We start from the raw sequence: 19,886 nt of genomic DNA on the forward strand, positions 1-19,886 counted from the left end.
ATGCTTGGTCTTGTTGGATTTGTGAGAATCTACTGAATCTACTGGTACCTTGTTTCCCATGTAACATTTAGAAATGTACTCAAAACCTGGATTAATCTTTTACTCACATAGCACTACTATTATTCTGAACACTACTGTATTCCGCCAGAACTGCAACTCATTGTTCGTCCCCACAGTCACCGCCGGCTTCCTCAGGAAGGCCTCGAAACACCGGCCTCGAGTGAGAATGCTGACCCAAGGAGAGCTTCAAGGAGGCAAGAGAGGCAGGCACCACACTAGGCTAAAGGCTCGCCCAAGCAGACCACCGCTCCCCAGCCTCTTGCTAGCTAACGTGCGGTCTCTGGAGAACAATCTGAATGAGCTACGATCTAGGATAACATCACAGAGGGAGACCAGAGAGTGCTGTGCTCTTATTTTCTGCGACACTTGGTTCTTGGAAAGCGTTCCAGACTCCGCTGTTCACCTGGAGACCCACTCATTGTGCAGGGGGGATTGGACTGCTGCCTCGAGTAAGACGACAGGGGAGGTGTGTGTGTTTATGTCAACAACGCGTGGTGTGGAGATGTACGGACTGTATACAAGCACTGCTCATCAGATCTGGAGCTTTTACTGCTGCGATGCCGTACCTTTTATCTACCAAGGGAATTCACGTGTGTTTTTGGCTGCTGTTTACATCCATCCATGCACTAACTACACCAAGGCTCTCAGCAAGCTGCATGACGTCATCAGCGCGCTGGAGACGGCTCATCCTGATGCTGTTTTTATCGTGGCTGGTGACTTCAACCAGTGCAATTTACGGTCTGTACTCCCTAAATACTTTCAACATGTGGACATTCCCACCAGGGGGAAAAACACCTTGGACCATGTTTGCAGCAACATATGTGGTGCACTCCGGGGACCCCCCCCTTTGGTGACTCAGATCACATCTCTTTGTTTCTGTACCCGGCCTACAGACAAGAGCTCAAGCAGTCGAACCCTGTCACCAGACAGGTTAAACTATGGACACCAGAGGCTGAGTGCACTCTACAGGACTGTTTTGCCACAACTGACTGGGATGTTTTTAGAACTGCAGCCACCAGAGAGGACTCCTCCGTCAGCGTAGAAGACTAAGCTGAGTATGTGACTGGGTATATCAGCACTTGTGTTGAGAACATTGTGCCCACCATACAAGTGAGGAAATTCCCCAACCAGAAGCCCTGGGTAAATGGAGAGGTGCTGCACTTGCTGCGTGCTCACACTGCTGCTTTTAGATCTGGCAACGAAGCCGAGTACAAGGCTGTACAGACTGGAGAAGGCCATAAGAGCAGCCAAGATACAGCACAGAGAGAGGATGGAGGACTTCTACTCTAACGCTGACCCCAGGATAATGTGGCAATGTCTGGATCACATCAGACTTCAGGACCAACTCCAGAACCACCACCATCAGCTCATCGGACACACCACGGCCACTCAAAGCCTTGAGGAGCTTCCGCCCCCGGAAGGCTGCCGGTCCAGACAATGTACCAGGACGCGCCCTCAGAGTATGCGCTAATGAGCTGGCTGATGTTCTCACCTCCATCTTCAGCCTTTCCCTCAGGCAATGCTTCGTCCCAAGATGCTACAAGACCTCCACCATTGTCCCCCTCCCCAAGAAGAACCCCCCCATCCTGTCTGAATGACTTCCAGTAGCACTTACTTCAATCATTATGAAGTGCTTCGAGAGATTGATACTGTCCCACATTCATAACAGCAGCCCGGACACCACCAACCCACTGCAGTAAGCCTACAGGCACAGCCGGTCTACGTCAGACGCCATCGCCGCCGCCCTTCACATCTCCCTCTTTCATCTGGAAAATAAAGACTCCTACATTAGGATGCTCTTTATCGCCTTCAACACGGTCGTCCCCCACAAACTCTCCCACAAACTGTTAGCCCTCGGACTTCACCCGTCCCTCTGTGACTGGCTTCTCAACTTCCTGACTGGCAGGCCACAGTCTGTCAGGATTGGGAGAAGGACGTCAGCCACCATTACTACCAACATGGGGACCCTACAGGGCTGTATCCTGAGTCCCATCCTCTACACCCTGTTCACCCACGACTGTGTCGCTTCCCACCCCAACAACACCATCAAGTTTGCCGACGACACCGCTGTGATAGGACGCATCACTGGCGGAGATGAGGCGGCCTACAGGACAGAGGTGGACAGTCTGGTGACGTGGTGTGGAGACAACAACCTCACCCTCAACGGCAGCTCTACTGTGTGGGACCGCAGACGCCTGCAGAGAGTGGTAAAGACTGTGTCTAAGATCACCAGGACCCCACAACCCTCTCTGCAGAGCATCTACCACCGCAGAGTCCACAGGAGAGCTGTCTCCATCAAAGACCCCACTCACCCCCAACATTGAATCGGTGTGTAACTTTGCAAAAACAATGTCGGACTCTGTAGTTTTCTCTGGGCCCCTCCCCAATTGGACTGGGAGTGACATGTTTAGCCACGTGTTCTCCTTGAATTGCTGGCTGTCTGAGTGGTGTCCAAAAAATTAAAAAAAATAATAATAAAGCACCTTCAACTGCACCACAGACTAAAACAGTTAAATGTGGTTTATTAAACATTAGGTCTTTCTCTTCTAAGTCCCTGTTAGTAAATGATATAATAATTGATCAACATATTGATTTATTCTGCCTTACAGAAACCTGGTTACAGCAGGATGAACCCCCGAGTCACACTGTCAGAACGCTCGTAGCACGGGCCGAGGGGGAGGATTAGCAGCAATCTTCCACTCCAGCTTATTAATTAATCAAAAACCCAGACAGAGCTTTAATTCATTTGAAAGCTTGACTCTTAGTCTTGTCCATCCAAATTGGAAGTCCCAAAAACCAGTTTTATTTATTATCTATCGTCCACCTGGTCGTTACTGTGAGTTTCTCTCTGAATTTTCAGACCTTTTGTCTGACTTAGTGCTTAGCTCAGATAAGATAATTATAGTGGGCAATTTTAACATCCACACAGATGCTGAGAATGACAGCCTCAACACTGCATTTAATCTATTATTAGACTCAATTGGCTTCACTCAAAATGTAAATGAGTCCACCCACCACTTTAATCATACTTTAGATCTTGTTTTGAAATTGAAGATTTAACAGTATTCCCTGAAAACCCCCTTCTGTCTGATGATTTCTTAATAACATTTACATTTACTTTAATGGACTACCCAGCAGTGGGGAATAAGTTTCATTACAGTAGAAGTCTTTCGGAAAGCGCTGTAAATAGGTTTAAGGATATGATTCCTTCTTTATGTTCTCCAATGCCATATACCAACACAGTGCAGAGTAGCTACCTAAACTCTGTGAGTGAGATAGATTATCTCGTCAATAGTTTTACATCCTCATTGAGCACAACTTTGGATGTGTAGCTTCTCTGAAAAAGAGAGCTTTAAATCAGAAGTGCCTTACTCCGTGGTATAACTCACAAACTCGCAGCTTAAAGCAGATAACCCGTAAGTTGGAGAGGAAATGGCGTCTCACTAATTGAGAAGATCTTCTCTTAGCCTGGAAAAAGAGTCTGTTGCTCTATAAAAAAAGTCCTCCGTAAAGCTAGGACATCGTACTACTCATCACTAATTGAAGAAAATAAGAACAACCCCAGGTTTCTTTTCAGCACTGTAGCCAGGCTGACAAAGAGTCAGAGCTCTATTGAGCCGAGTATTCCTTTAACTTTAACTAGTAATGACTTCATGATTTTCTTTGCTAATAAAATTTTAACTATTGGAGAAAAAATTACTCATAACCATCCCAAAGACATATTGTTATCTTTGGCTGCTTTCAGTAATGCTGGTATTTGGTTAGACTCTTTCTCTCCGATTGTTCTGAGTTACTTTCATTAGTTACTTCCTCCAAACCATCAACATGTCTATTAGACCCCATTCCTACCAGGCTGCTCAAGGAAGCCCTACCATTAATTAATGCTTCGATCTTAAATATGATCAATCTATCTTTATTAGTTGGCTATGTACCACAGGCTTTTAAGGTGGCAGTAATTAAACCATTACTTAAAAAGCCATCACTTGACCCAGCTATCTTAGCTAATTATAGGCCAATCTCCAACCTTCCTTTTCTCTCAAAAATTCTTGAAAGGGTAGTTGTAAAACAGCTAACTGATCATCTGCAGAGGAATGGTCTATTTGAAGAGTTTCAGTCAGGTTTTAGAATTCATCATAGTACAGAAACCGCATTAGTGAAGGTTACAAATGATCTTATGGCCTCAGACAGTGGACTCATCTCTGTGCTTGTTCTGTTAGACCTCAGTGCTGCTTTTGATACTGTTGACCATAAAATTTTATTACAGAGATTAGAGCATGCCATAGGTATTAAAGGCACTGCGGTGGTTTGAATCATATTTATCTAATAGATTACAATTTGTTCATGTAAATGGGGATTCTTCTTCACAGACTAAGGTTAATTGAGTTCCACAAGGTTCTGTGCTAGGACCAATTTTATTCACTTTATACATGCTTCCCTTAGGCAGTATTATTAGAAAGCATTGCTTACATTTTCATTGTTACGCAGATGATACCCAGCTTTATCTATCTTTGAAGCCAGAGGACACACACCAATTAGTTAAACTGCAGGAACGTCTTACAGACATAAAGACATGGATGACTTCTAATTTCCTGCTTTTAAATTCAGATAAAACTGAAGTTATTGTACTTGGCCCCACAAATCTTAGAAACATGGTGTCTAACCAGATCCTTACTCTGGATGGCATTACCCTGACCTCTAGTAATACTGTGAGAAATCTTGGAGTCATTTTTGATCAGGATATGTCCTTCAATGCGCATATTAAGCAGATATGTAGGACTGCTTTTTTACATTTGCGCAATATCTCTAAAATTAGAAAGGTCTTGTCTCAGAGTGATGCTGAAAAACTAATTCATGCATTTATTTCCTCTAGGCTGGACTATTGTAATTCATTATTATCAGGTTGTCCTAAAAGTTCCCTAAAAAGCCTTCAGTTAATTCAAAATGCTGCAGCTAGAGTACTGACGGGGACTAGAAGGAGAGAGCATATCTCATCCATATTGGCCTCTCTTCATTGGCTTCCTGTTAATTCTAGAATAGAATTTTAAATTCTTCTTCTTACTTATAAGGTTTTGAATAATCAGGTCCCATCTTATCTTAGGGACCTCGTAGTACCATATCACCCCAATAGAGCGCTTCGCTCTCAGACTGCAGGCTTACTTGTAGTTCCTAGGGTTTGTAAGAGTAGAATGGGAGGCAGAGCCTTCAGCTTTCAGGCTCCTCTCCTGTGGAACCAGCTCCCAATTCAGATCAGGGAGACAGACACCCTCTCTACTTTTAAGATTAGGCTTAAAACTTTCCTTTTTGCTAAAGCTTATAGTTAGGGCTGGATCAGGTGACCCTGAACCATCCCTTAGTTATGCTGCTATAGACTTAAACTGCTGGGGGGTTCCCATGATGCACTGAGTGTTTCTTCTCTTTTTGCTCTGTGTGCACCACTCTGCATTTAATCATTAGTGATTGATCTCTGCTCCCCTCCACAGCATGTCTTTTTCCTGGTTCTCTCCCTCAGCCCCAACCAGTCCCAGCAGAAGACTGCCCCTCCCTGAGCCTGGTTCTGCTGGAGGTTTCTTCCTGTTAAAAGGGAGTTTTCCTTCCCACTGTCACCAAGTGCTTGCTCACAGGGGGTCGTTTTGACCGTTGGGGTTTTTCTGTAATTATTGTATGGCTTTTGCCCTCAGGTTGCATGTTCAGGACTGTGAGATGCAGAACCACCAGGTTCAAGAACTCCTTCTTTCCCACAGCCATTAGACCCCCCCCAAGGACAGAGCCCCCCATCACTGGTCACTTTATCTTCTATTGGACACTTTACTATATTACGGACACTTTATTCTATTGCACTACAATACCTGTTAACTTGAATGCATTGGCTCAATTGGACGAAATTGCACAAAACCATTTACTGCTGAATGTTGCACAAAACGGTGAATGTTGCACACTGATGCACTATCATGTACATATCATGTAGGCCATTACACAAGCATATTTTATATTTCCCTTCTTACATTGTATATTTCTTTTTATTACATTATTACATTTTTATTACATTGCTTGGTATACTCTATTGTTCTTACCAGCATGCTTATTTTATGTTATTTCATTCCCCCCCACTTAGATATTTTATACTTAGTTATTTATATATATATATTTAGGCATCCATTGTGGGCAGCAAAGTAAGAATTTCATTGCACAGGGAAACATGTTTCTTTACTGTGTATATGACAGTAAAAGCTTTGAATCTTTGGGATATAATCTCTCCACCTAGTCCTGGGTCTTCCCCTTGGTCTCCTCCCAGATGGATGTGCCTGGAACACCTCCCTAGGGAGGCGCCTAGGAGGCATCCTTACCAGATGCCCGAACCACCTCAGCTGGGTCTTTTCAACATGAAGGAGCAGCGACACTACTCTCAGCTCCCCATGGATGACCGAGCTTCTCACCCTATCTCTAAGGGAGACACCAGCCACCCTCCTGAGGAAGCCCATTTAGGCTGCTTGTACCTGCAATCGAGTTCTTTCAGTCATGACCCAACCCTCATAACCATAGGTGAGAGTAGGAATGAAGAGTGTCCAGTAGATCATACCATACTTCTGGCTCAGCTCCCTTTTCATCACAACAGTATGGTAGAGCGAATGGCCTCTGATTTAGAGGTGATGATCCTCATCCCAATGGCTCATTTGTTTAAAACTGAAAGGTTTAAGTGCATTGTGCTTCCTTCATGAGGGTAAAATCTCAGTTTATCCAACCTTCTGAGGAAACACATAGGTGATAAGTGTTGAGGAAAACGTCCCTCAGGTGTTACTGACTACAGGAGGAAACCTCAAGCAGTCCAGACTCAGAGGGTTGACCATCTGCTCCGGCAAAATAAAATAAAATAACAAAATAAGACAAAGCACAACAAAGAAACTTCAAACGTGCACAGACGGAGAAAATACATCTAGTGTTTTATTAAACAACTGTCCAAACATTCAAGCAGCAGAGATCATGAACCTGCAAAGTAAAACATTAAATTTGAACTGGAATGAAATATTTGTATCTATTTATTTTCAAAGTGTGTCTGTTACTCCAGTAAGCACATCTGGAGTCTAGTTCTGCAGGTTCTCCTTCAGCCTGTAGAGGACGACATTATCACTAGTACTTCCACAACAAAAGCCTGGAAACCAGATACGACACGATTATGTGAAAATCCACATTTTGGCAAGGCCATTAAGAAATGCTCTTTATATGGGGAGAGTTATTGCCTCAAGTGGAGGAGTTTAAGTATCTCGGGGTCTTCTTCCATGGGGGTAAGTTGGAGTGTGAGATCAGTAGGTGAATTGAGATGGCATCTCTGGTCTGGCAGTCGCTGTACCAGACCATCGTGGTGAAGAAGGTTCTGAGCTAGAAAGCCAGACTTGATTTACCAGTTGATTTATGTACCTGTCCTCACCTATGGTTATGAACTTTGGGTAATAACTGAAATAATAAGAGTGCAGATACAAGCGGCGAAAAAATAAAATTCCTCCGTTGGGTATCTGGACTTATACTCCTGAACAGGGTGAGAAGCTTGACTATCCGGGAGGGATTCTGAGGAGAGTCGCTGCTTCTTCTCATTGAAAGGAGCCAGTTGAAGTGGTTTGGACATCTGGTGAGGATGCCCCCTTGTGGTCTCTGTAGGGAGGTCTTCCAACCATGTCCAACTGGGAGGAGACCCAGAGGAAGACCCAGGACACACACGAGGGATTATATTTCCCAGCTGGTTTGGGATCCCCCAGGAAACATTAGAGGACTTTGCCAAGGATAGGGAATCGTGGGATGAGCTGCTTGGTCTACTGCCACCGTGATCCGTACACAGATAAGTGGCAGAAAATGAATGAATGAAGTAGATGATGTAGCTTGTTCAGATGAGAATGCATCAAGAACGCCCACACCTGCAGTGAAACCAGCACTTTGTTCCCACAGCGTGACACCGACAATCAGGAAGAAGTTGGTTGGTACGGAAAATGCAAATAAATAAATAAAAATACAATGATTTTGAGTGGGAACAGCTTTGCTGTCGTCTGACCTCCTATAAATGAAATAATGACTCAGGAACTTTTTTAAATGTTATTTTGCAGTGTAGGTGATCTTATTTCAAACAGATGTGTTTCCATATTCCTTGACTCAACATTTTTATAATGATAAATAAGAAAAATCAAACAGTGGTTCACAAAATAATAATAGACAAAACACCAATGATAAAAAAAACAGCGACTTAAAAATTAAAATCATAAACTAGGACATGTATATAATGCAAATTAAACAGGTTGAAAAATACAGCTCGACTTGTCCATCCATCCATTTTCTTCCGCTTTATCCGGAGTCGGGTCGCGGGGCAGCAGCTCAAGCAAAGCTGCCCAGACCTCCCGATCCACACACACCTCCCCCAGCTCCTCCGGGGAACCCCAAGGCGTTCCCAAGCCAGCCGAGAGATGTAGTCCCTCCAGCGTGTCCTGGGTCTTCCCCGGGACCTAGGACACGCTGGAGGGACTACATCTCTCGACTGGTTGTCTTTACTTGGTAATCTGGTCTGGTCTGGTAATCTGGAAGTCTTCTAGTGTTAAATTACACTGATTGAAAACATTCATGCTGTTCATCTTCACCTTATTCTTTAGTAAACAATTCTATGTTACAAAAGACTGATTTAAAAATCAGGGCCCGTATCCACAAAGCATCTCAAAGTGCTCTCAAAGAGCTCCTAGCTTAGCCTAAAATTTCCTGGCAAGGAATCTTAGCCTAAGAGTGAGCCAGCAGGTGTTTGAGAGCGAGTCTGAGCAAGAAGGAGACTGAAACTCCTGTCTTAGTGAGGAGGCGGGTGTGACCCTGTTGCTAGGTATGACACAGTCCTGTAAGAGCTGTGATTGGTTGTCACAGAAAAGGAAGAAGAAATAAAAAATAAATGCACTCTGCACTCCTACATATGAATGAACAGTAAAATCAACTGATCATATAACTGCATTAAGAAATGCATAAGAACTGCACAAGAAGTAAAAATGATTTAATGTCATGATGATGATAGCATAATTAATTTGGAGCCATCACTGGGCCAGTCGCTAAACTTGTAAATTGTTGTGCTGAAATGCATTATGGGAGTTCCGGGTTTTGGGGTTGTAAATGTTGCTATTGTGGTTCATGTTAGTTTAAAATGTTCTTAGTGTTGTTGATTTATTGTATTTTTCTAGCTCAGTTGGTTTAGTGAGTTAAGTGTCACCATGTTGTCACCATAAGTGAAAAGTGCATCTGATGCCGTCCCTGTGTTGTTTTTAATCTGAAAAATAAGAGCGCTCCCTGGTGGCAGAGTGCCAAAAAGACAAAAGCTCTCATTTGTCTTTCATTCTACACAGTTCACAACAAAATGAATTGTTACATAGCTTAAAGATGTTTGAACATATCTCATTCACATGCCGATTATCGAAAAGTGTGTGTGGGTGTGTGAGTTTATTAATAGGTTCAGTGTAAGTACATAATATAATTATAAATACATTAAAATTACATGCATGACACAAGAAAGTGAAAACACTCATTTCCCTTATTGTCCTTTTAAAAATCAAATGACAAAATAGAAGTAATAGTAAAATAAAATATCAATAATACTGATGATAATAATAAAATAATGATAATATTAATGTGTGTATATGATAACAAGAACAAACGATTTATAAATGCATTAAGACAGTAAATTAACATAAAATGATTACATAGATCAAGCTGGTCGCGTGTTACTGACTCACTGTCATCCTACATACGGTGAATGTCTCTGTTTCCTCTCTGTCTTTCTGCCGTCTTCTCTGTTTCAGACACTCTTAGGCTTCTTAAAAGTCCTCCTCACTCCTCTTAACAGTTTGGCACCTTAGGCGCTCTCTAAAGGCCTAAGGTGCTTTGTGGACAACTTTCATCTTACCAAAGGAAAATTCTAAGTAATGTCTAAGAATTTGAGGAATTCTAAGATTTTTCTTAGAATAATGTCACTAGGAGCTATTTTTAGCCTCAGGCTGCTTTGTGGATATGGGCCCAGATCCACAGAAAAACTGTGAGGGACTCTGAGCTGGAATAGGCTTTACCTACCTGTTAGCATGAGTACCTTACAATCTTGTGCAGGCTGAAGTACCACAGGTTCTTACATGGCAGAAGGTTCTGGGTTCTGATGAGCTCCAGGAGTTCATATGATCTTGTCCCTGTATTGAAAAGCTGTTTTCTGCTGGTGTGCTTTGGTTGAAACTGGACTGTATAAACCCGATCCTCTATTGCCCAATGAGTTTTTGAGTGTGCTCCTGTGTGTGTGCTTCAGAAATACAGGAACCGCGATGAGGACTCGTCCCCTCAGGACCACAGCTCCCCTCAGCTGACAGAGGAGGGGGTGGGGCCAGAACTGGTGCAGGTATCAGAGAAGAACCTTTCCCAGATTGAGAATGTGCACGGATACGTCACCCATGCTCACATCTCGCCCATGAAGGTAGGAGGTGACAGATTCAGCTTTGTGTTTGTCTGTAAAGTTTTCTGTCAGTGTCTCTGTAAATTTAAAGGCCTTTAATTTAAAAAGCAACAAACTCACGTTAAACTGTCCTCACAGAAAAATAAGTGGACGTGCAGTGATTGTGGAGCGAGCTACAGTCTGAGCGGAGCGAGTGACTTACAGAGGCCTGTTTCTAGATGGTTTTGGGATCAGTTTTTCTCTCAGGACAAAGCCTGTTGTAGTCATTCCAGTATTTAGACTGAACATTAAAAGAGTTATGGGCTAAACAGCTCTACAGTGTAAATCTACAGGACAAGTCACAAACACTACAGTGAAATGCTTCTTATCACCGCTGAATTGGTTAAAATGTCGTTTGACGTGTCAGGAAGCAGCAGTTCCTCACAGAAGTAAATGTGTTCATCTTTACCTCATGAAAAATGAGGTTTATTTACATGAAAAGCTCTTAAAAACCACTGATGATACAGCAACTACTTGCTGCTCTCCAGCTCCACGTGTGTTGATTGTTGGTGAGCTGCTTCTTCTTCTTATTTTACTAGTGAACCAGAAGTCCTGCTTGAATATTTGCATAATTTTGAAGGTCCAGATGTGAATTTGATGCCCATCCACATTTATTTGAACGGAAAATCCAGAGGAAAACCTCCAGGAGTGCACCGCTGTGTTCCGGCAACAACTCAGCTCCTGCTAGATTACAGTGTGGTACGACTATGTTTATTGGTGTATAACATCAGTACCACGTAGTGAAATCCTGAGAAATGAAAATTGTGTGCGTGTCAATAATTTACTTCATCATTGAGGTATCATTTATTTAGTTCTTGTGCAGGACCACAAGAAATGAAGAAATAAGCGTCTCTTTGCGGTGATGTGTTATCCTGTTTTTAATGTTGTCATATGCGCTTGTTTTGTTTGTGTGATTCATCACTGGCCAAATAAACAAAACAAAATGTCAGAAATTGGTGAAAAATGCCAATCAAGATTATTTTTCTTTGTCCAGACACAAAGTTCAGTTTACTGTCAGAAATCTGAAAATATTCAGGACTGAAGAAGCTGAAATCTGAAACAGGATTTTTTTTTTTCTAAATTGACTCAAAATAATCAGTTGTCAAAGTAGTTGATGAATTTATTTGATTCATCATTGCTGGTCTAAATGTAATCTTTATACTTAGTTAATAGCGTGACTTATGGAGTCTGAAATTGGAGCGACTGAGTGAATAAATAGTTCATGTGATATTTTTGTTAAATCTACATGAGAGTGATGAAGTTTTATTTCAGCTCCATTGTGGCGGTTTACAGAAGGAAAACACTGTCCAAATATTTATGGACCCATTTGGAAGCCAGAATATGTGAGAACAATAAAAATACAAGTCAGTGAAGTTAGAGAGCTTCACTTTTTTTTTTTGGTTTGTTTCCTGTTTTCTCAGTTCTCTGTGGGGTCGTAGGTTTTCTATTAAAGTTGACTTTTGTTTTTTCTCAAGAGAATGATGTGATGAGGATGAAAAGCTGCTGTGACATTTGTGACAGCGCACGTGCTCGTGCACTGTTGGACTTCAGCTGTTGGTGGTGAGACAGGTGTAGCTGGTGTCCAGTACAGCCTGTAGGGGGCGACATCTCACTATCTGTATTTTCTGTTGACCGACTCGATGTCTGAGCTGTTAAAAAAAAAAAAAATCTTCTGCAGCCTCTCGGCTCTGAACTTAGTGTTTTGTTTTGTTTTGGTTGATTGGCTGACTTGTTTTTGGTGTGACCTCGGGATCCGTTCTGAGTCCAGACACGGGAAGCAGTCTGCTGCCGTGCAAACAGAAGCAGATGTCCTGGAAGTGGTTTGGCTTTCTCCCCGTCACGCCGCCCACTTGGCTTCTGGCTGCTGCTTGTTTGGCGTTTTTACGCTGCTTCGTGTTCGTTTGAAATATCACTTTGGGATTAAGAACGTGTCATCTTTGTCGTTCTGCCACCACAGCTCTTTATTTATTCATTCAGGTGTGGCGTGGAATCGACTCGGCTAAAGTCAGTCTGTTGATTTGAAGGTAGAATAATAAACCAGCTGCTGGTGGCGGCTCTGACGCCGGTGCTGCTGCCTCTCAGGAAGATGTCCTGGACTTGGGTTCCAGCTGGAGTCCGTTCTGTGTCGTCGTGTTCCGCGTGGGGTGTGTGTGGGTTCCTTCCAAAAATGGTCAGATCAGGCTAACGGTTGCTGAAGGACCCTTTAGTCCAAAGCAGCTCTTCCTGTTCTCAGCTGCGACGTTGGTCTTCAGCTGCTTCAAGGTTCCACGTGTTGTAGGTTCAGAGACCTTCTACAGACTTTGATTGGAGCTTTGGGTTCTTTCAGTTCCTGGTGGTATTTGGAGCCAGTCTGGCTGTTCTTCTCTGACGTGGACTCAGCGAGCAGCCGCCCTCCAGAGGTTTTTCCTTTTTTTCACATCCGACGTGCTCTGTTGTCCTGAGAGGTGTTGTGGGTTCAAATGCCAGTAGATTCACAGCTCTTCTCCAAAACCACTCTACTTCCACATGCTGCTGTGTGGCTTGAACTGAGGCGGCGCCTCTTTTTCTGCCACGTGATTGGCTGGTTAGATGTTTGCTGTAATGAGCAGTTGAACAGGTGTCCCTAATAAAGTGGCAGGTGTGTGTATGTTTACAGCTCTGGTAGATGTTTGGGAGCATCCTCTGCATAAATGTGCATGTTAATGAGGATGAGGGGAGGAACATGGTGTATTTTTAAAGGATGCTTTCTGTTGGCGTGCCTAAACGCTTTACACAGTGCCTAGTTCGTCAGCTGCGCAGGTTTGATGACCTGGTGTCTGTGAAGCAGTGAAAGTGCTGATATTTGATTTACTTTGTAGATTTGGTGAGATTTGATGCTTTTCTTCACAGCTTTGATCATAACAGAATGTGAGATCACAGTGAAAACCGCTGCTGTCATGTTCTGTGGAGCACTGCTGCCACCCTGTGGCCGCAATGCAAACTGCAGCTTCCTCTGTCAAAGTGCTTCAGGAACAAAATATTTCAGATCTACAGCTGAAGTGATAGTTTGTCTAAATGATGATTTGACAGCTGTTTAATGCACCTCAGTTTGACTGACTGATTGATGTGTCATGTGTGACAGTTGCTTCCTGTGATGGGAAATTAGGACAGTTTGTTATCCAGAAATTATCTTCAGTCTCAAAAATAATAACATTTCAGTCATTTATAGTAGTTCAAAAATAAAGTTGGAATTTCATTCATTCATTCATCTTCTACCGCTTAATCCAATTATGGGTTGCGGGGGGGCTGGAGCCTATCCCAGCAGTCATTGGGCGTGAGGCGGGGTACACCCAGGACAGGATGCCAGTCTGTCGCAGGGCCACAAACAGACAAACACACACACACACACACCTAAGGACAAAAAACTTGTAATATTTGTGGAAAAGTTTTTAAGTATTTTTCTTTAAACTTCTTTTTTCAGGAAAGAAAAACGGTCTTGACTGTTTCAAGGAAAGAAAATTCTAGAATTAAAGAAGAAATTATTAGAAATAGTTTGACATTTTTAGAAACTCTTGCGTAGTTCAATTTAGTGTATAGAAGCCCCCCCCCCCCCCCCCCCCCCCCCCAAAAAAGTGAGAAAATTTAGCGTCTAAAGGACGGTCATAATTTAATGAGAAATTGTTTTCAGAAATCATGAAATACTCTTTATTCAAGAATAGGTGTAGTTAAGGATGAAATGTTTAATAGAATATTATATATTATATAATATATTATTTCTTAATTGGAAGATTCTCAGTCATGAGAAAAACCTTTTTTGTGTATGTTTATATTAACTTTGTGTTTAGCAGTAATATATTTTAAATAACTTTGATTTTTTTTTTAGCAGTAATTTAAAAAAATAACTGATTTTTAGCAACAATTAAAAAAGCAACTTGATTTTTAGTAGTTTTTAAAATAACTTTGATTTTTAAAATAAGTGATTTAGCTGTCAGTTTTTAAAATAACTGAGTTTTAGCTGTTTTTAAAATAAAACTTTGATTTTCAGCAGTCGCTTTTTAAAATAACTTTTAAACGTAACTTTAAAATAATGATTTGATTTTCAGCACTTTTTTAAATAATAGATTTTTAGCACTCACTTTTTAAAAATAACTTCTTTTTTTTCCAAGCAATTTTTAAAATAATAACTTGCATGGATTGCGGCTGATGATGTACTTTTGTGTGTGTGTGTGTGTGTGTGTGTGTGTGTGTGTGTGGCTTCATGTTTGAGTGTTTCTTGTCTTTTGCCTTTTGCTCGTGGTGTCTCAGTCCTCTCGTGGAGGTCGGTCTGTTCCTGTTCTTCAGGTTTTCTTTGTCGTCTTCTGCATTTGCAGAATACATTTTGTCTTTTGTGTGGAAGAGAGAAGGTACCACATGCTGTCAAAGCTACGATGTTTGTAGAAGCAAAAGCTGCTGCTACTCACTCTGAACTAGCTGATTGCTCCCCCTGGTGGCCTGGAGCACTTTGTGTGAACATTCATGCTTGTTTTGCTCTCACTCTTTTGTTCGGGAATCTGTGTGAGTCCTCTCTGTTGTCTTTCGCCTTCCTCGCTGAGCTTGACTCACCTCTGTAAGGCTTGAACTGCTTGACCTTTGCTGTGCTTTGACCTTTGCCGGGGCCCGTCTCTCCTCCTGTCTCTCGCAGGTCTCGTCTCTGGAGTGCGTCTTTGACGGTCTGTCAGCGTTAGGACAGGAGCGCTCGGAGCTCCCCTCACCCACCTCCTCCACCCTCGACCCCCACGCCGAGGACAGCCCCCTCCCTTCCTGCTCCTCCAATCCCTATCCCCCCATCCAGGTAAATCCCCCCTCCCGCTCCAGCTTGCGTTGTCATGGCAATGTCACATGAGCACTGCTGGGAAAAAAGTTTTAAAGTTTTCAGAGCCAAGCGTGTCTTTTTAAACTGTTTTTAATCCCTCATAAGTGTGTTTGTGTCGGTGTGCAGATGGAATTTACCCGTCGGTTTGAACATTGTGACAGTTTATCAGTCTGTTGATGCCCCGAGAATCCAGTCCAGAGTTGAGCTTTTTCACTTGCTCGCTGTAAATACTCTGTTTAATTACACCTGTCACTACAATGACAGCGACTCATCGCACGATGGACAGACACGACCTCAGTTATCCTCCATATTGTCACTATATGAGCCACGTGGTGCCAGAATGAAGAGTTTTTCCGCCGTAAAAGTCAGATGCAGCATCGAAACTGAACGAATGTGAAGAAAATGCTGAAAGACTTTTTCATTTCTGCTCTCCTTTTCTGCTGCTGTCTGGTCATCTGCTTTCTGTGTCGGGCGTTTCGTTGTGGGCAGAGCTTGGCAGCTACCAAAGAGGTTAATAAATGAGAACTAGAGAGCGCAGTCCCATTGCTGCACACTAAACGAAAACGTCCCTTCATGCACAGAGACATGACGTCTCCTAACCGGGAAAAATAATGATAGAGTGCCCGGATGTTAATGCATTTTCTATGCAAATTCGCTACTGAACACACCCAGAAAAACGCTTGCAAAATACGTGTTAGAATGCCGATCTGACCCGGATATCGAGCCAGTAAAATTTATTAACATTAAATTATGTCAGGAAGGTATTAAACTTACTCCGACACACACACATTCCCAAATATTAGTGTTGAAACTTACACGGATCTGATCTGTTCAAGTTGCACTGCTGAACTGCTGCTGCTGTGTTCAGCACAGCGCGGCTCCTAAAACCGTTACAATACATATATTATATTTTTACTACAACTGGGCAAAAATTAAAAATTTTAATCGTGATTAATTGTGGAAATCATGCGATTAATTGCATGATTTTCACCATTAATCGCATTGTTATATGCAAAATCCAAAAATGAATTCAAAAGTAGTGTATAGCACAATTTGATTTGAAATGTTCTGCCATCTGAACGAATGCATATATAGTTCCCCTGCATCTGTTATAGCACCACCAAGAAAATAATTCGTCATTTATTATTTTAATTGAATTCCATCCCATGTTTTTAAGGTCTTGTCCACACTGAAACTGAACTTCTGCTATATACGTAGTGTTTTTCTTTGTCATTTTCAAAAAGTGTTCCATTCAATAAATATCTCCGTTCTCACAGATCCAGTGAAACTGTGTGAAAATGCTGTAGTACATATGCCAGGCCTGCATGTAGCGCTGTAATGCTTCTACAAAAAATGGAGAAGACGACGTGGTGCTAACAACGAAAGCTAAAACTTTAGAAGCTGGCTGACGGATTAAATAAAGTCTTTTAATCTGACCTGTTGACTGGATTCATCGTCACAGCTGAAAACCTTTCTCCACATGACACCCTTGTTTTGGAAGATGACGTCTCGAAATGCGTTCATTCCTTATGATGGAAGTTACTTGTTATGGGGTTTTTTTTTAAGGGGTTTTAAGAAGTCCCTCTGTTTGTCTGCTCTGGGTGCATTTCTCAACCAGCTTTGTCTCACCACCAAGAAGAAAAAACAAAACACCATGTGCTAAATTACACTGTAAAATTACACAGTGATGTCCAGTCGTCCCCAGTGAGAGCAACAGCAGGTGCACGTTGTAAAGTTGTGGCTTTTGCAATCCTCTCCTTTATGGTGCATCGTGACGGAATTTCATATGTGCCGTCATTTGTTGCGATTCTCAGAATGTCTCTCAGACCGACTGCAGTCTGTGGTAATCCATTTCGCTGTCGTATTTGTGAGCTTCGCTTGCCTTAGTTTATCTATAGTTCTTCCACACGCTGCATCTAATGTAGTCTGCCGAAGCCTCGCGCCGCAGTGTGTTTACTTGAATGATTTGCTGGTATCAGCTGTGTGTGTGCTGCATGGCGTGCGTACCAAAAAATTTTATCACCCTAACCCTAATAAAAAAAAGTCCTCCTTTACTAATAAAAATAATAATAAAAGGGAAACTGTGCTTGATTGTTCTTCTGTACACATCCATGATCCTTCTTTTTTCCAAAATATTTCAGTAAGCTCATCTACTGGCATGCAAGAGGAAAATAATGAAAAATGCTTAAAATGGCTGGGGGTGAAGTAGAGCCCGACCGATATGGATTTTTTGAGGCCGATGCCGATAACGATATTTGGATGAAAAAAAATGCAGATAATCGATAAATCGGCTGATTTGTAGATAGCCGATAAATCACCCAATATTTTTTTTTTAATGAATAAAATGTTCTTTTTTGGACCCTTAACAAAAAAGGTACGAGCTAAAAGCTTTGTCCTCATGTTGATTAACTTTATAACAGAGAAGAATTTTCAAGTTCAAAAAATGCAATCAAGAATTAAACCTTTGTGAAATTAGCAAATACATACGTATCCTTAAAAAGAGGTGTGAAATACATCTGATCTTGTACCTCTTGTTGCTGCAACTTAGATATGGGTTCAGGATAAGGATATAGATCCTTCTAAACCCACTTGTGTGCTTTTGTCAGCCGATCAGTGCAGTGTGACGGCGAACTACAGGGGCCTGTGATGAACACATTTAAGCAGGGGTTTAAGTAGCTGTCAGTTAAATGGAGTCAGACCTCCATCTACTGGACAAACGGTGCAAGGACTTTTTACATTGCTGACACAAACATTATTTCAGTAACTGTTCTGTTATGAGAAATTATTGGCGTTCTGTCGGCAAAATTCCGGCCGATAGTGAGTACTTTGAAAAGGGCTTATATCTGCTGATAATATCGGTCGGCCGATATATCGGTCAGGCTCTAAAGAGGGTCCTGGTTGGTGGGGTCTGGGCAGCGAAACTTAAGGGTTTTAACCATGCTAATGCTCCGCAGAACCATTGGAGGCAGCAGTTTATCAAACGTTTTACTAGCTGGTCAAAATCTATCTTCATGTGACAGCAGTTTCTGTGCCCGTGTGAGTCCAAAACTGGAGAGAAGAGGAACAGACACCGCTGAAATGATCTTGTTTTTAAATAAAAACCTTTGAAGCCCCCAAATCCCCTTCATTTTGTACAATTTGGTTATAACCATCCATAGTTGAACAAACACTTCACAATTTATATCTCTATTACATACAATATGTTGTAAAACAAGTATATTATTAATATCTTTAAACACCCGACTGGAATGAGATATTAAATGTAACGTGCAGGTAAAATAAAACTGAGTAAATCCTGTGTAAAATATATTGGTCTTGACTTGGATCAGACTTTATCTAGCGATCTCAGAGCTGACAAAGTGATCAGCAAGTCAAATACAAAATTAAAGTTATTATACAGACAGGCCAAAGACTTGGATTTACATATGAGAAAACTTCATCAGTCAACAGTCAGCCCAGTGTCACATGGACTGTGCTAGTGCAGTCTGGTATTCTGGCCTGACCAGTCTTAATCACGGGAGGTTTCAGATTATGCAGAACAAGATCATTGGCTTTCTTCTCTCTGCACAACCCCGGAAACCACATAGACCGAATTTAGAACGCTCAATTTGTTGCATGTTGAGCTCAGAGTTCAATTAAATTTAAATAGTGAATAAGCAAGCCCCGACTTACTTGGTCACATCTTTTACATATACAGCTGTGCCGCATAGTATTAATACTCGGTCGAGTACCTTGAATTCATCCTTCAAGTCCACTGGAGCTAAACTATTTAATTGTCCATCTCGTCAAATTAGAGTTTGTGAATCGAAGCCTCTTTTTAAAAACAGGATAAAAATGGGTTTTCAGTCTTAACTTAAAATGTCCACAGGCTCTGACTGCCTCACAGCGCAGGAAGACTGTTCCACAGGGTGGGTGCATGATGAGAAAAGGCTCTTTGACCTGCTGACTTCTTCTTCACCCTGGGAACACATATTTAGTTGCTTCAAACACTGAACCATTTCAACACAATTGCTTCATATTGATTCAGTGGTTCAAAACGCTTCATTTCTCCATCAGTGTAATGATCAATAAAATGCATGAGCAGCCACACATTTTCAGAGCATGTGCACAGACTTGGTCATTAATACCTGCTAACCAGGATATTAAATCACGTATCATATGTTCTTTAAATTATCGAGTTTGCAACTAGTTTGTCTGTAGCTGTCTCAACACAGTTAATCTGATGAGGCTCCGTCTGTAGTGGGGTCTTGTACTGGTCTCACCTTGTTATCCAAAATTTTTTATGCTGCCTCAGTGGCTGACTTGCTCAGAACCATAAGCTCAGAAACTTTGCTCGAACTCGCTCTAAAGTCTTCACGAGGCAGCTGACGTATCAGGTGACTGGTTTTCAGTGAATCCGTGAGCTGACAATACTGCAGTGAGAATGCTGTCAGCAGAGGTTAACAGCTGTTTTGGGTGCGCGTCTTAAACTCCTGTCTCTCTCTCTCTCTGTGTGTCTCTCTCTCTCTCTGTGTCTCTCTGTCTCTCTCTCTC

At 42.1% G+C, this 19,886-nt stretch overlaps 1 protein-coding gene across 8 annotated transcripts in view; it reads left to right on the forward strand.

Moving 5' to 3' along the window:
- The window catches only part of LOC117521889 (discs large homolog 1-like protein), a 90,176-nt gene that overhangs the window by 22,016 nt on the left and 48,274 nt on the right, over positions 1–19,886 (forward strand). For 5 of the 8 annotated variants that reach the window (XM_034183235.1, XM_034183236.1, XM_034183237.1 and 2 more), the window contains exons 2-3: positions 10,361–10,525; positions 15,183–15,332. In XM_034183235.1, coding sequence (XP_034039126.1) covers positions 10,361–10,525; positions 15,183–15,332 — 315 coding nt within the window. The remainder of the gene's footprint in view (positions 1–10,360; positions 10,526–15,182; positions 15,333–19,886) is intronic. The other 3 variants (XM_034183240.1, XM_034183241.1, XM_034183242.1) reach the window with 1 other exon arrangement.

The sequence above is a fragment of the Thalassophryne amazonica genome, chromosome 12 (genome assembly GCF_902500255.1).
Source record: "Thalassophryne amazonica chromosome 12, fThaAma1.1, whole genome shotgun sequence".
NCBI classification, from domain to species: Eukaryota; Metazoa; Chordata; class Actinopteri; order Batrachoidiformes; family Batrachoididae; genus Thalassophryne; species Thalassophryne amazonica.